This window comes from Periplaneta americana, chromosome 2 (assembly GCF_040183065.1).
Source record: "Periplaneta americana isolate PAMFEO1 chromosome 2, P.americana_PAMFEO1_priV1, whole genome shotgun sequence".
Classification (NCBI taxonomy): Eukaryota; Metazoa; Arthropoda; class Insecta; order Blattodea; family Blattidae; genus Periplaneta; species Periplaneta americana.
Window position 1 is genome coordinate 30732460 of NC_091118.1, and position 13924 is coordinate 30746383.

General features: G+C 34.7%; 1 protein-coding gene across 2 annotated transcripts in view; it reads right to left on the reverse strand.

Moving 5' to 3' along the window:
- LOC138691770 (uncharacterized) overlaps window positions 1-13924 on the reverse strand; it is a 34793-nt gene that overhangs the window by 10093 nt on the left and 10776 nt on the right. Inside the window, exons 5-9 of one of the 2 annotated variants that reach the window (XM_069814146.1) lie at window positions 11884-11919; window positions 11488-11623; window positions 9336-9421; window positions 7001-7028; window positions 4416-4489 (exon numbers count right to left, since the gene is read on the reverse strand). In XM_069814146.1, coding sequence (XP_069670247.1) covers window positions 4419-4489; window positions 7001-7028; window positions 9336-9421; window positions 11488-11623; window positions 11884-11919 — 357 coding nt within the window. In that variant the 3' untranslated portion in view covers window positions 4416-4418. Of the gene's footprint in view, window positions 1-3163; window positions 4490-7000; window positions 7029-9335; window positions 9422-11487; window positions 11624-11883; window positions 11920-13924 lie in introns of those variants that run through there. The other variant, XM_069814136.1, reaches the window with a different exon arrangement.

A 13924-nucleotide genomic window follows, 5' to 3' on the forward strand; every position in this document is an offset into this window, starting at 1 on the left:
TCTATATTATGCAGCATATAGCCTAAGTTACATTGGAATTATGTATGCACATTATTAAATGAAAAAAAAAAAACATAAAAAGTATTTATATATCTTAATAAACTCACGAAGAATGTTGTGTAGACTATGTCCTGAGTTTATTAAGATCAATTTTTGGTTATTGACGTAGTATAGTCCTAAATATAAAATGTTGCAGGTAATTAATCGTTTCAGATCTAGTAAAAGTACATTAAAAACAGAGGGTGTTGAACTTCTTATCTGAGGTCGCAGAAAGAGCTGGGTGATCGAAACATAAAATACTGTACTTAGAGGCGTGCATAGCAAACTCAACGGGCGTTTTCCAAAGAGAATATTTATTTTGTGTCCACAAATGCCGGAACTTCAAAGCGTTTATCTGACGTTTCCTTGTAATGTATTCAGCACTCTTAAGTATAAATAAACTAGATACAGTGCTACAGCTATTGCAGAAAGAAACTTGCGCGCATCTCATTAAAATAAATTATAACTTAATAAGCTTGAAATTTTGGCCATAAAGATGGTAAAACTGTACTACATACTTCTCTATATAATAAACTCTTCCAAATGATTTATGAAAATATACAGGCATCTCTTGTCTATACGATTGGATTGGTTCACATTATTGACTCTAACGGATATGACGCAACCGATGTTGCATGCCACCTTTTGTTTCTTCTATTAGTACATGTAGAATATAGACGTTACACGTGAAACATTATTATTATTGGAATGTGGCCAAGGCGTGGTGTAGTTGTTAGCGAGCGTAGTTCGTATTTAGAGGCTACACTCGGACCTGGGTTCGATTTTTTCTGGGTTTAATACCTGATTGGGTTATTCTGAAGTTTTCCTCAGTTGTAATGCGCATGTCAGGTGATATCAGTGCTAATTCTCGGTCTCGCTTCGTCAAAATGAAAAAGACGCTACATAACATAGTTGATACAGTGTCATTAAATAACGGATTAAAAACTGAATTATTGATATTTGATTAAAAATAGCGTGGGGATCTCCTTCAACCATTGATGAGCTTATTTAAATGTTGGGTACAACATAGTCTACCTCATGAATAAAATTCCATCTGTAAAGATCGCATGGGACATGACATGTTTATAACGATAACATATCTACAGTGTAAAATTAAACAGGCTTCTAGTGGAAAAAATGAGGTGTTTTAGATTTGTATCGAGATGCAATTAGTTGATTTTGAGAATTATTTTTAAAAGGTAAACGTATTGTCCCTAAAATACGAAATCAGCTGTTAATGAGAATCAATACGACTACGGGCATAATTTCTACTGAAATAATTTTCATTATTTTGAAGTTACGAGTCCGTCCTTGAAGTGTATTGCACATGTTATGAAACGTACTGTACAAAGACTCTTCTTCTGAAGGTAACAAGCAAGTTTATAAGCGCAGCGTCTGAGGCTACTGTGCTAGCGTGCTGCCCTTCTATCCAATGGACCCGAATTCGATTTCCGTTCAGATATGGGTGGAATTTGTGGTGGATAAAACAGAAGCTAGAGGGTTTTCTCGAGGTACTCAGTTTCTCTCTTTCATTTCACCAACACTCTCCACTTCCCCCTCACTTCATCTATCATCTGTAATAGTCAAAATAGGCTGGAGTGATGTTCTAGGTGTAGTACGGGTTTTCGATGGTGATCCAGATTCTGAGGGATTGGGGCTCCGAGCTCTGGGTTCGGGCTCTTCAGTAGATGATGTGATATTACCCGCAGGGTCCAGAAAGGATGGCCCGCCTGTCAGCATCGAATTCACGAATGCCGCACGGGTCATTCGTCGAACTGAGAACAATCAACTCATATAGGCATACAATGAGCCTAAACGGTGTAAGTGCAAAGATCCATCCCGAATCCAGACCTCGAGAAATCAATAGACAGACAGACAGATAGACAGATAGATAGATAGATAGATAGATAGATAGATAGATAGATAGATAGATAGATAGATAGATAGATAGATAGATAGATAGATAGATAGATAGATAGATAGATAGATAGACAGACAGGCAGACAGATAGACAGATAGACAGATAGAGAGATAGATAGATAGATAGATAGATAGATAGATAGATAGATAGATAGATAGATAGATAGATAGATAAATAGATAGATAGATAGATAGATAGATAGACAGACAGGCAGACAGATAGACAGATAGACAGATAGAGAGATAGATAGATAGATAGATAGATAGATAGATAGATAGGTAGATAGATAGATAGATAGATAGATAGATAGATAGATAGATAGATAGACAGACAGGCAGACAGATAGACAGATAGACAGATAGAGAGATAGATAGATAGATAGATAGATAGATAGATAGATAGATAGATAGATAGATAGATAGATAGATAGATAGATAGATAGATAGATAGATAGATACATAGATAGATATATAAATAGATAAATAAATAAATAAATAAATAAATAACTAAATAAATAAATAAATAAAATCAATCAAATTTATTAACACAATAAAGGATGAAGAACAGGATTGTTTTGATCTGCTGATCAGGGGTTACAGTCGGGCGTGGGTTCGATTCCCGCTTGGGCTGATTAAATGGTTGGGTTTCTTCAGAGGTTTTCCCCAACCATAAAGCGCATGTCAGGTAATCTATGGCTAATCCTCGGCCTCATCTCGCTATCGCCGACAACATCGACGCTAAATAACCCAATAGTTGATACAGCATCGTTAAGTAACCAAGGAAAAATTTGATCGTGTTTATCTTCTAATGAATCACTGATTCTTCGCTGTCTTGTGATTGAGTGAATTATTTCTTTTTTCTTAAAAGTTTGGAGGTAACATGCTTGTAAATTGATTACGATTCTTCTTACTATATACAGTATACAAAACAATCATGGTAGCATTTAACGCTTTAGCTTTCATGTTAATGTCATGTCTATTTTGAACTTTACATTCTGAATGAAGCTCGTCCAGTGTTGGAGGGGGGAAGGAGCTTCTGTTTGTCCAGTAATGACGAAACGTGTAGAGGCAGATATTGCTGTAATGTTTGTACGGAAATTCCATAGTGACCAAGACGAGAAGAGGATTGGTACACCAAGGTCAGGCCTCACACTTGACATTCCAAGGCATACGGGTGGACTAAGCTTAGCAGCGAAATCAACTGTTTGAAGTACAGAATAAGTTTATTCATTAATTCAATTTGGGTACAAGAGAAATAATAATTGTGTTTGTGAATTATGTGTGAAAGTTCGTCTAAAATATCACCGAGGTAACGTACATCTTTCGGAAGTATCAATTAACATTTGCTAGATGTCAGCATTCCAAATTGAAATAATTTTAATCTTTGGTAGTTACAATTTTATTACTGTGAATGTAAAGAAATCTTACGCAGAGCGTTCAATGTTTATCAAATTCAAACAGTGCATTACTGAAGTTATTTACTTACAGGAATTTTGGACAGTGTTGGTGAAATATTATGGGAAAAATCGTTAAAACCTTGGCTTTGTCCACCACAAATACACTTGCCGAGATTTGAACACGGGTCCACGGTTGACATAACCCAGCGCTCTGCAAACTTAGCTACCAATATGGCTATCAGTAGGTCTATGTGCAAGGATGATCGTGCTTTATAGAAAATTTAAACCATAAAGAAGAATCATATCTGATATGTGTGGAGTAAAGTACACGAAGTTTTTGCTCTCTGCTCTATTTCGAAATTTTCAAACAGCATCCTACGTTCTATAAATAATTTGGAAAGAGACTATACAGTGCCTGAAAAAAATTAAGTAATAGGCTAAATTCGCTAGCTATTTCTATACTTTGGCACATTGAAGATCTAGACTATACTTAAGTAAGCTAATATTTGTAAAATAATTTTTGAATTCCTATATCTCCTGAGGTAAACTTACTTAGCTTTACAGTAAATAATATGTTATATACTGAACTACAAATTGTAACAATTTAACAAGTGCCAGCAACAGATTTGAAAACCCTAAATTTTTAATCGCTTTATGATTATCTGAATGCCAGCGCCGTGAAAATTATTGGTAAATTAATGTATTATTTTATTTTACCTAAATATGCATGAGATTATAGATAATACGTAATTGTTTTATAAGACCTTCGACAGTCGAAGTAAGAAACATATATAAATAATATGAGAGTAAAAAATAGTAAACCATAGGGTGCAGGAAATCCTGGACGAGTTTAAACTGATGCTAAAGTATTTGACAGAATTGTAAAATATATCAGTGCGAAGAAAATCAGATGTACACAAAATCAGAAATGGAACAGCGAAATGTATCGATTTATCTCCCATAAGATGTTCGTTACTACAATGTTTATATTTATTATTGTTTGCAAATTATTTATCAAGCTTATCTGACATGATTACTGTAGGATTATAACATCTTCACCAGTTACAGGTATTTCAGATTTGTCCTCTTGTTCCAATCTTCCAACTTCACGCGAACTTCTCCACAATCGGTACCTGCAAGGAAGAGTGAAAGTTAATGTAAAACACAATGAGAAAATAAATATGTGCTATGAATATGACAGTACTTTATGTCACTTTTCGTGACAACTTAGTTCAAAATACGAAAGTTGATCGAATTATTTTTTTTCGTGTGTGCACACACACACACACACACACACTGCTCATGATTCAACGCTTTCCGACAGCGCAACCCAGCAAACATACGTATTTTCACATTCCTTTTACTGGCATATCATGGGACATCCTCCTTACAGTCCGGATTGAGCTCCATCCGAATTTAATTTGTTTGGGCTACTGAAGAAACATTTTCAAGGGAGAAAATTTCTGGATGATGCAACTGTATAGGATGCTGTCCAAGACTGTTGGAGCATGACGGCCAGAGAGGGAATTTTCAAGCTTGTGCGACGATGGGAGAAGTGTATAAATCGTCTAGAATATTACGTAGAAAAGTAGAAACTAATTCGCAGTGCAGTCATCGGTCTGTTTCGGTTAAGTGCAGACTTGTTCATTTATTATCCCTCATTACTCTTCTCGTTTGTTTTAGACAGAAATTTATAAAGTTATTTACAATTGCTTTAGCTTACTGTGAAAGTTTGATTATGTAAGTATATTGATTTCCTGGAATATGATTTAACAAAGACGTTAAAATTCTGACTCATCACTGAATACGACGTCTATAACCTCCTGGGTTCTGGAGTATAGCATACTATACTTCATACATGCATTTAGTTTCAAATTTGCGACTAGATGGAATCGTTATCGATCACTACTTTTCTGTGCTTGTCAAGCTCCTGACATATGTACATCTGTTGAACTTACTTGAAGCACAAGGAGATCGATTCAATCATCATTGCAATGCATGTTTCAACTATTTGTAATATGGCAACCAGCAACTTAACGCCAAGTCACCGTAGGACATGCTTTCAAAGTAAGTACACAGTTATATTTTAAGGGTAAAAAAATACGATGTAAGATGTATATATATATAGACCCGAAATGTCGTATAATATACTTGCATTTGTGGTCTAACTGTAACCTGTAGAATTTGTTCAGCATTTTTCCTCATTTGAATGACTTTTCTTAAGTGCAGAATTATATTGAACTTAAAAACAAAACAAAAAACAAAACATGTCTCAGGACTCAGGAGAATAAATGAAGTAAGAAGAAGAACATTAGTTCGCAGTTGAGCGTTGTAAATGTAATTTGTGCAGAAGTTACACATAAAACAAAGTAAAACAGGGAAGGTTACTTTAAAATATTAACTTTCGTGCATAGATAATTATATGAAATCTAGTGGCCAAGTGTATCGACCTCGGTTAGTATATAATTACCGGTTAAAATTATCATCTAAGCCCTGGTTAAGCATTTTACAGTGCATCGATCTCTGTTAGTATATAATTACCGATTAAAATTACCACCTAAGCCATAGTTAAGCATTTTGCAGTGCATCGACCTTGGTTAGTATATAAATACAAGTTAAAATTACCACCTAAACCCTGGTTAAGTGTTTTGCAATGCATCCACCTCGGTTAGTATATAATTACCGGTTAAAATTACCACCTAAGCCCTGGGTAAACATTTTGTAGTGCATCGACCTCGGTTAGTATAATTATAATTGCCGTTAAAATTACCATCCAAATTCTGGTTAGGCATTTTGTAGTGCATCGATCTCGGTTAGTATATATTTATCGGTTAAAATTACCACCCAAATCCTGGTGAGGCATTTTGCAGTGTATCGACTTCGGTTAAGACTTACAAATAAAGTTATTCATAGTAATGTCTACTCGGCTTAATTCAAGCGGTTAGCGGGCTGTTAATTGTCCATATCACTTTCCGAACGGCCCAGTACTAAACATCACCTGTTTCCAGGCGTACATCCATTATTTTGTAGCTTAAAGCTACATTTTAAATATTTTAATACGACGTTTACGGAAACAAATCTGAAGTATGGAATTGGTCACCATGTTCATACAGGGCAGTTTTTCAATCCCTTGAATGCAGGAAGTAGTATACAATACGGGACGGTTAGCAACCATAGTACAGGGTTTATCACTTACGACGCAATCGCCTGTCCATATCTCTCACGGCACGTCTACCGCATACGTCTAGCACAGTTCCGCGCCACGGCCCGGCTTGTCTTCCCCGAGTTGTGCGTAAACTAAGAAGTAATGCGACTAGATTAAGCTTGCCTTTATTTACAGAAGGTGCTCAAAATGTCGTCCCTTTGCTGATAGAGAAACTTGGTACCTTTTGAACACGTTATTAAACACTTGACGAATTTTGGCTGCCGAAATTGTTGAAATCACAATCACTGAAATGCTAAACGAGGCAACCATTTTCTCGGACTTCTTTCTAAGGCCGCTCCTATCTGCATAATCGGTGAGTGCTGCCTTCCTGCCACGCTAATGCTTTCCGAGCAACGATGGAGACCTCGAGTTGCGTCGTACGTGAGAAACCCTTTATAATGGCATATGGATTGATAGAGAATTTCTTTTAACTACTTACTGTTCGTCTTCTCAGCCTCTGGACAGTGCTGCAACAAGAGAAAAGTGAAATATATTAACTTCCAAATGACATGATGACATAATACAGTAAGTTTCTAAGTCTACTGTCGTTCTATTCTACTTATTTAGTAACAAAACACTTCTAATTTCAGCAATACCTTTTTATTTGATATTGGTATGGTTTGGTATTATTCATCGTCTATATTAGTTTAATAACTTATAATACTGTTAATGAACAAAATTATTATTTGAATTATTATTGTTTTTACTATTATTAATATTATTACTACGTCAAACTTTAGAACAACAGTTATACCATCTACTTCCTGAAAAAATAATATACCTTAAATAAAAAAAAATAAATAGTTTTAAAAACAAATTTCTCGAGATAACAACTCACATTCCAGTATACAGAGTAAGCGGTAAGTATGGAATAGTGCTAATAACTTCTTAAATTTTAATTTTATAAATAAATACATGAATGAATGAATAAATTAATAAATACATTCAATAAATAAAATAAAATAAAATAGAATAAATAAATTGAATAAATAAATAAAATAAAATAAATAATTTAAAAATAAAAACAGAAATTTGTTTATACAAAAGCTGTTTGAGATAAACAATACAATATATCAGTATTCGAAGAAAGTTAATCAGGCATACAGGGCGTGACAGTAAAATATAATTTTTTAATGGCACCCTATATTAAAATTTACATATTCCGAACCTTCATTAAATGTTACGTATGAATGTGTAGAAATTTTACCCATTCACCCGTTTCATTTCGTTTATTACTTTACCCATAAAGTATAATTTATTCGGTGACTATAAATTGCTCTTAATTTTTATGTCTTATGTTTTAAATTTATATAGACGTACAAAATTTTGAAGATGAGATAGGGAAATATTTTTTATGCCGAAATATTTCTGGAAACAAGCTCAGTTCGATCAACAGAGAAACGTTTGCCAAACCTAGCGAATTTGGAGTGTAGATGAATTTATTTGCAACCCTGTAAGCGCTTGGATAACATCAATACCCGTCATTTCCCTTTATCACACAGTCTTGTTTATGTTAGATGTATTGCTGAATGGGTCCGGTTTAGGTAGGAGAAAAGTTACTAATTTTGTCTAAATTAATCTAATTTTGTGTATATGCACCCCACTTAAGTGGTAGTTTCCCTTACAGAAATGTAATCAGAGTTTGTATACAAAACAAATATAGGCTACTACCTGAAACTGAAACTACTGCACAAAGTTACATTTTTTTAAATTTTTATTGGGTTATTTTACGACGCTGTATCAACATCTAGGTTATTTAGCGTCTGAATGAAATGAAGGTGATAATGCCGGTGAAATGAGACCGGGGTCCAGCACCGAAAGTTACCCAGCATTTGCTCGTATTGCGTTGAGGGAAAACCCCGGAAAAAACCTCAACCAGGTAACTTGCCCCAACCGGGATTCGAACCCGGGCCACCTGGTTTCGCGGCCAGATGCGCTGACCGTTACTCCACAGATGTGGACACAAAGTTAACTTACATGAAAATCTCTTACATGTAAACTTACAAGGGGTAATGTAATCAGAGTTTGGAAACAAAACAAATATACTACCGGTACCTGTAAGTACAGTACGAAGTTTCATGAAAATCTGTTACATAGGAGAAAAGTTATTAATTTTCTCTAAATGTACCCGCCTATTAGGGGTAGTTTCCCTTATATAAACGTAATCAGAGTTAATATAAAAAGACAAATATACTACCTGCAATTACAGTACAAAGTTTCGTAAAAATATATTACATACGAAAAAAGTTATTAATTTTCTCTAAATGTACCCGCCTATAAGGGGTAGTTTCCCTTATATAAACGTAATCAGAGTTAATATAAAAAGACAAATATACTACCTGCAATTACAGTACAAAGTTTCATAAAAATATATTACATACGAGAAAAGTTATTAATTTTCTCTAAATGTACCCGCCTATAAGGGGTAGTTTCCCTTATATAAACGTAATCAGAGTTAATATAAAAAGACAAATATACTACCTGCAATTACAGTACAAAGTTTCATAAAAATATATTACATACGAGAAAAGTTGTTAATTTTTTCTAAATGCACCTCCCTATAAGGGGTAGTTCCCCTTATACAAACGTAATCAGAGTTTGAATACAAAACAAATGTACTACCTATAACTACGGTACAAAGTTTCATGTAAATATGTTAGATAGGAGAAGAGTTATTAATTTTGTCGTGTTAGATTTGCGTTTCGGATCACTGTGTATTGGTGCAATCCCAATACATTTCTGTTGCTCTCTAGGAAGCTCATGTGACAACTCACCGTCTCCACCATGTATCTGATGCACATAGCAGTCAGCCCGGTCGCTCTGTTGCATGATCTGCCATCCAGCACATCTGGTCCGAGTTCTACGAAGATAATTACATACTTCAGTTCACACATGAATTCACTAAAATAAAATTGACGGAGAATTTAAGGTAAACTGATTGATATTTTTGTAGTGAGTTGTAGTGAAGCAACACTCATCGCTCTGACGTCGGCCAAGCACATAGATAAAGTGTTGGTGTTCTAACACGCTCTTAGCGTAACTAGTGTCTGCGAGCGGTTTGACCGAGAACCGATTTGCCGCTGTGATTTCTCTACAATTTATTCACCTAGTATTTACCTTACATAGTCGGCTTCTTATTAATCCATTTTATGCTATCAAGGAATATTTTGACAGTTATGTAGGTATGTAGGTCTAATTATATAAGTGTTAATTTTGTAATAAATGTATTTTAATTGTATTCATTCTCTCTCGCTCTCTATACCGTAAGTAATGTCATTAATTTCAGAAGGCTATTGTTTGAGATATTTCAAATAAAAACTTTAATACAATTTCACTCGTTTTTGCTTCCTTTTCAAGATAAAAACTGTTTTATATGAAATATTTCATTGCGTGGTTTGGAAAAAGCATTGATTGAATTCCCAATATCCTCAGTCAACTTAAGTGAGCAATAAATGATTGAAAGAATTTTAGTTTTGTCCTTTAAATGTGCAGAAATTTGATCCGAACAAATGTAATTTTTCGTTCTGCAAAAGGAATTTTAAAATTTTACATTTGTTCAGATCAAATTTCTGAACATTTAAAGAACAAAACTAAACTCTTACATTTGTCCAGATCAAATTTCTGAACATTTAAAGGACAAAACTAAAATCTTACATTTGTCCAGATCAAATTTCTGAACATTTAAAGGACAAAACTAAAATTCTTTCAATCATTTATTATCACAATACACCGCTCTCTTAAATTGACTGAGCATAGCCTATTGGGAATTAAATCAACAGCTGTCTCGAAACACGCTATGAAATGTTTCATATAAATCAATTTTTATCTCGAAAATGAAGCAAAAACAAGCAAAATTGTATTAAACTTCTTTTGTTTGAAATACCTCAAAGAATAACCCCCTGAAATTAATGATATTACTTACGGTTCACCCTGTATATAATTCTGTGGCCAGGAGGAAGAAGGTCTTAAGTCAATTTTTTGTGAAAATGAGATTTTTATATATTCTGAAAGCGGAAACAATTCTCTATAATCTGGTAAAATGGCTGAAGTCAAATAAGACTCCTGACTGGATTTATAAAGCGTTACCAAATGTCCTAAGTACTTTTTGAATCGAGAAAACATAGAATAAAGGACTTAAGAATATTTAATACTTTATCCTTTACAAACCATCACATGTTTACTTTCTATGCTTCCCTATTAAAAAGATCTAACTTGTATTTTAGGTATTTTATCACATATTGATGTCCTTTCCTTTTAAAACTTTAAGCGCCAGGGTAAACAGTCCTATAATTGTTTAAGATCCATTTTGCATTCCTAATAATTTATATTTCTCATTTATTTTGAATGAAAAAGTTCTTATGTTTAATAGTCCCTTCTACTCAGTTTGGCTTCTAGTCTTAAAAGGGCTTAAGTGCGGCTATTTTTGGAAATAATCAAGAAAATTGTTAAGTAAGCAACTTTATCTATTTTAGAAGAAATATAAACAAATAATATCCAAGAAACACCTCTCTTAATTAAAAAAGTCTATAATTGACACCAATTTCAATCTTTCTACTGCTCTCCTGAAAAGTATAAAATTTTTACTTAAGAACTTTTTCCTCCCGGCCACAGAATTATATAACCCTCTATATTGTATATATATCTATCTATACTTTAAGATTTTTATACTATTATTTTAATGTACATTAGGTTGTCCCTGTAAATATTTTTATATTTGTTAATACAACTATTACAATTTGACAATGCCCCTAACAACGCCTTGTTGTTTGATGACTGTAAAGCATATTGAATCTTATTTTATAAAAAATAAAATTTTAATATCGTGATACAAATAATTGATAATTTTGGCATAAAATGTGATTTAAATATTTTGTTAGGGTTTTACTTTCATAATAATAAGAATACTCGGTTCTCAATGTAACATACCCTTGGCTTTGCTGTTGGCTGCAGAGATGCACGTCTTCATTGCTTGATCTGTCAGCTCATGCAGTGTTTTGTCTGGGTACATCTGAAGATAATGCGACGTGAACTCCCCATACGCTACATATCCCTCCTTGTCCAGCTACACACATTAAAGCAGGTATTACAATTCTGTCACACACTGTCCATCGCACATACAGTTTTAAAGAAGTCATCCCTCTGTGCAAAGTTACACTGAACGCGAAAATGAGCGAATGTTTTTACTTTGGAAAACATATTATATATCTTTCACGTGTTAAATTTTATGTTACCACAAAATAACGTTCCAGAAGTTTGTTTTATAGTTTCACTTTCGGCACGAAGTGCATGCTTCGATAAGAATGTCTTAAATAAAACACTTACCACTTCCTTATGTTTGCCCAAACACTCCATCGAGCACTGTAATGATATAAAAGAAAAGAATTATTCCAGCACAAATGCAAACTAAGACATATAAGATAATGACAGTCCTCCGTGTATGAAGTTGCGAGACGTACAGAAATGTTGCCTCCTACAGTGCGCCTTTCGTATTCGCGAAAATTAAACGACGCTTGTCGGGCGTTGCATGCGTGCAGTTCACCTCAGACTGATGTGACTTACTAAAGGAATTACTTATTCGTGCGTAATGTAGTGCAACCTATTGTGTTTTTTCTAATTGTTTCAGAACACTAACAGGAATACTCGTTCGTTAATAGTGTAGTACAAGCTAAATGTTCATTTAATGCTGCGAGTTTTTGTAGTTTTAAGTTCTGCAAAATTAGAAAAAAAAAACTATCCAATAAGTCATTTCTAACATTTCATTCGTGGCTGAGTGGCTAGCCTCTTCATCATCCACCGTGACGACCCCAGTTCGACCCCCGTCCAATTCATTAAGGAATTTGTGTCGGACAAAGCGAGCAAGATGGGAGTTTCCTCGATTTCTCTCGTTTCCTCTGATCGTTAGCATCGTCTTTCTACCAATATTCCATAATTATTATCTTCATTCTGCGTTGTCCTGAACGAGGCTTCCAGAACAAATAAAAAATGGCTACAAGTTGTAGGCCTACATATTCATGTTCAATAAAGAATATTACGGTAATAACGTTTCGCAAGAAGAGATTAGTCGAGTGTTCCGGTACAATTTTCGAAGCTGTCGAAAATATTTTTAAGCAGGAGGACATTTTGAACATCTCTTGTGATGCAAGTAACATGCACTTGTAGGCCTATACATTTTTAAGTTGATTATAAACTGACACTACTGTATCTCCTTTTTTATATATATTGTATTATTTTATTTCTATTTCTCTTGTTTGTTTGTAATTATATTCTTTATTGTGTATATTTAAATTTAAATAAATTAAATTAAATTAAATAAACATAAAAAGAAAAAAAAAATTTCCCCTCTCCAAATAGGTTTTAGAAACTAAAGTTCTTCGGCGTGACTCAGTCGGTTAAGGCGCTTGCCTGCCGGTCTTAAGTTGCGCTTGGGCGCGGGTTCGATCCCCGCTTGGGCTGATTACTTGGTTGGGTTTTTTCCGAGGTTTTCCCCAACCGCAAGGTGAATTACAGGTAATCTATGGCGAATCCTCGGCCTCATCTCGCCAAATACCATCTCGCTATCACCAACCTCATCGATGCTAAATAACATCGTAGTTGATACAGCGTCGCTAAATAACCAACTAAAAAAAAAAAGAAAACTAAAGTTGCTACCGTAGAAACAGCGACCGATTTCGCAGTAACTGTGCGAGGCGATATAGCCTGAGAAAATTCCACTGAACTTGTAGTGTGAGGGGATCGTGATATTTGGAGGACTGTGTACATGTGTATGTTAAGTAGGCCTAATGGCTGTTGAATCAATAGAAGGCGCAAAATTGTACAGACAGTATTAATGATAATTTTTGTAAGACGAAATTATTTATTTATTTCTTTCGCTGAATCATAAATGCAGAGATATGCAACGGCTTGGAACTACGTATCGGATTTATCTTCAAGGAAGATGAAGAGAGAGGGTCTCTTGTATTGGATTTATTACCAACAGTTATTCTTCAATCTACGTGAGAGATTACAGTCCTGGAGAGCAGATATTGGTAACGAATTCAAGAGGTCTACATAGATTTCCTTCTGTCCGCCTCCCTGATAATGAAACCGATATGCATTTCCAACACTATGGATGTTTGTGCGTCTAGAACAGTCGTCAGCACTCGCTGAAATGGGTAACGGGTAAGAAGTGTATCGCAGTATACACCGTCTTGCAGAAGGGAGAGGGAGGAAACATACCCGCCAGTGCAATGTCTTATCCGCAGGTAAGAGACGCTAGCCCGAGGGTGAACTGTGCTGATGACCGCTAATCTAGAATAATACGGTCCAAATATCCAAAAATTTCGAACGACTTTGTAAATAGTGAACGTTTCACATAATGCTTAAT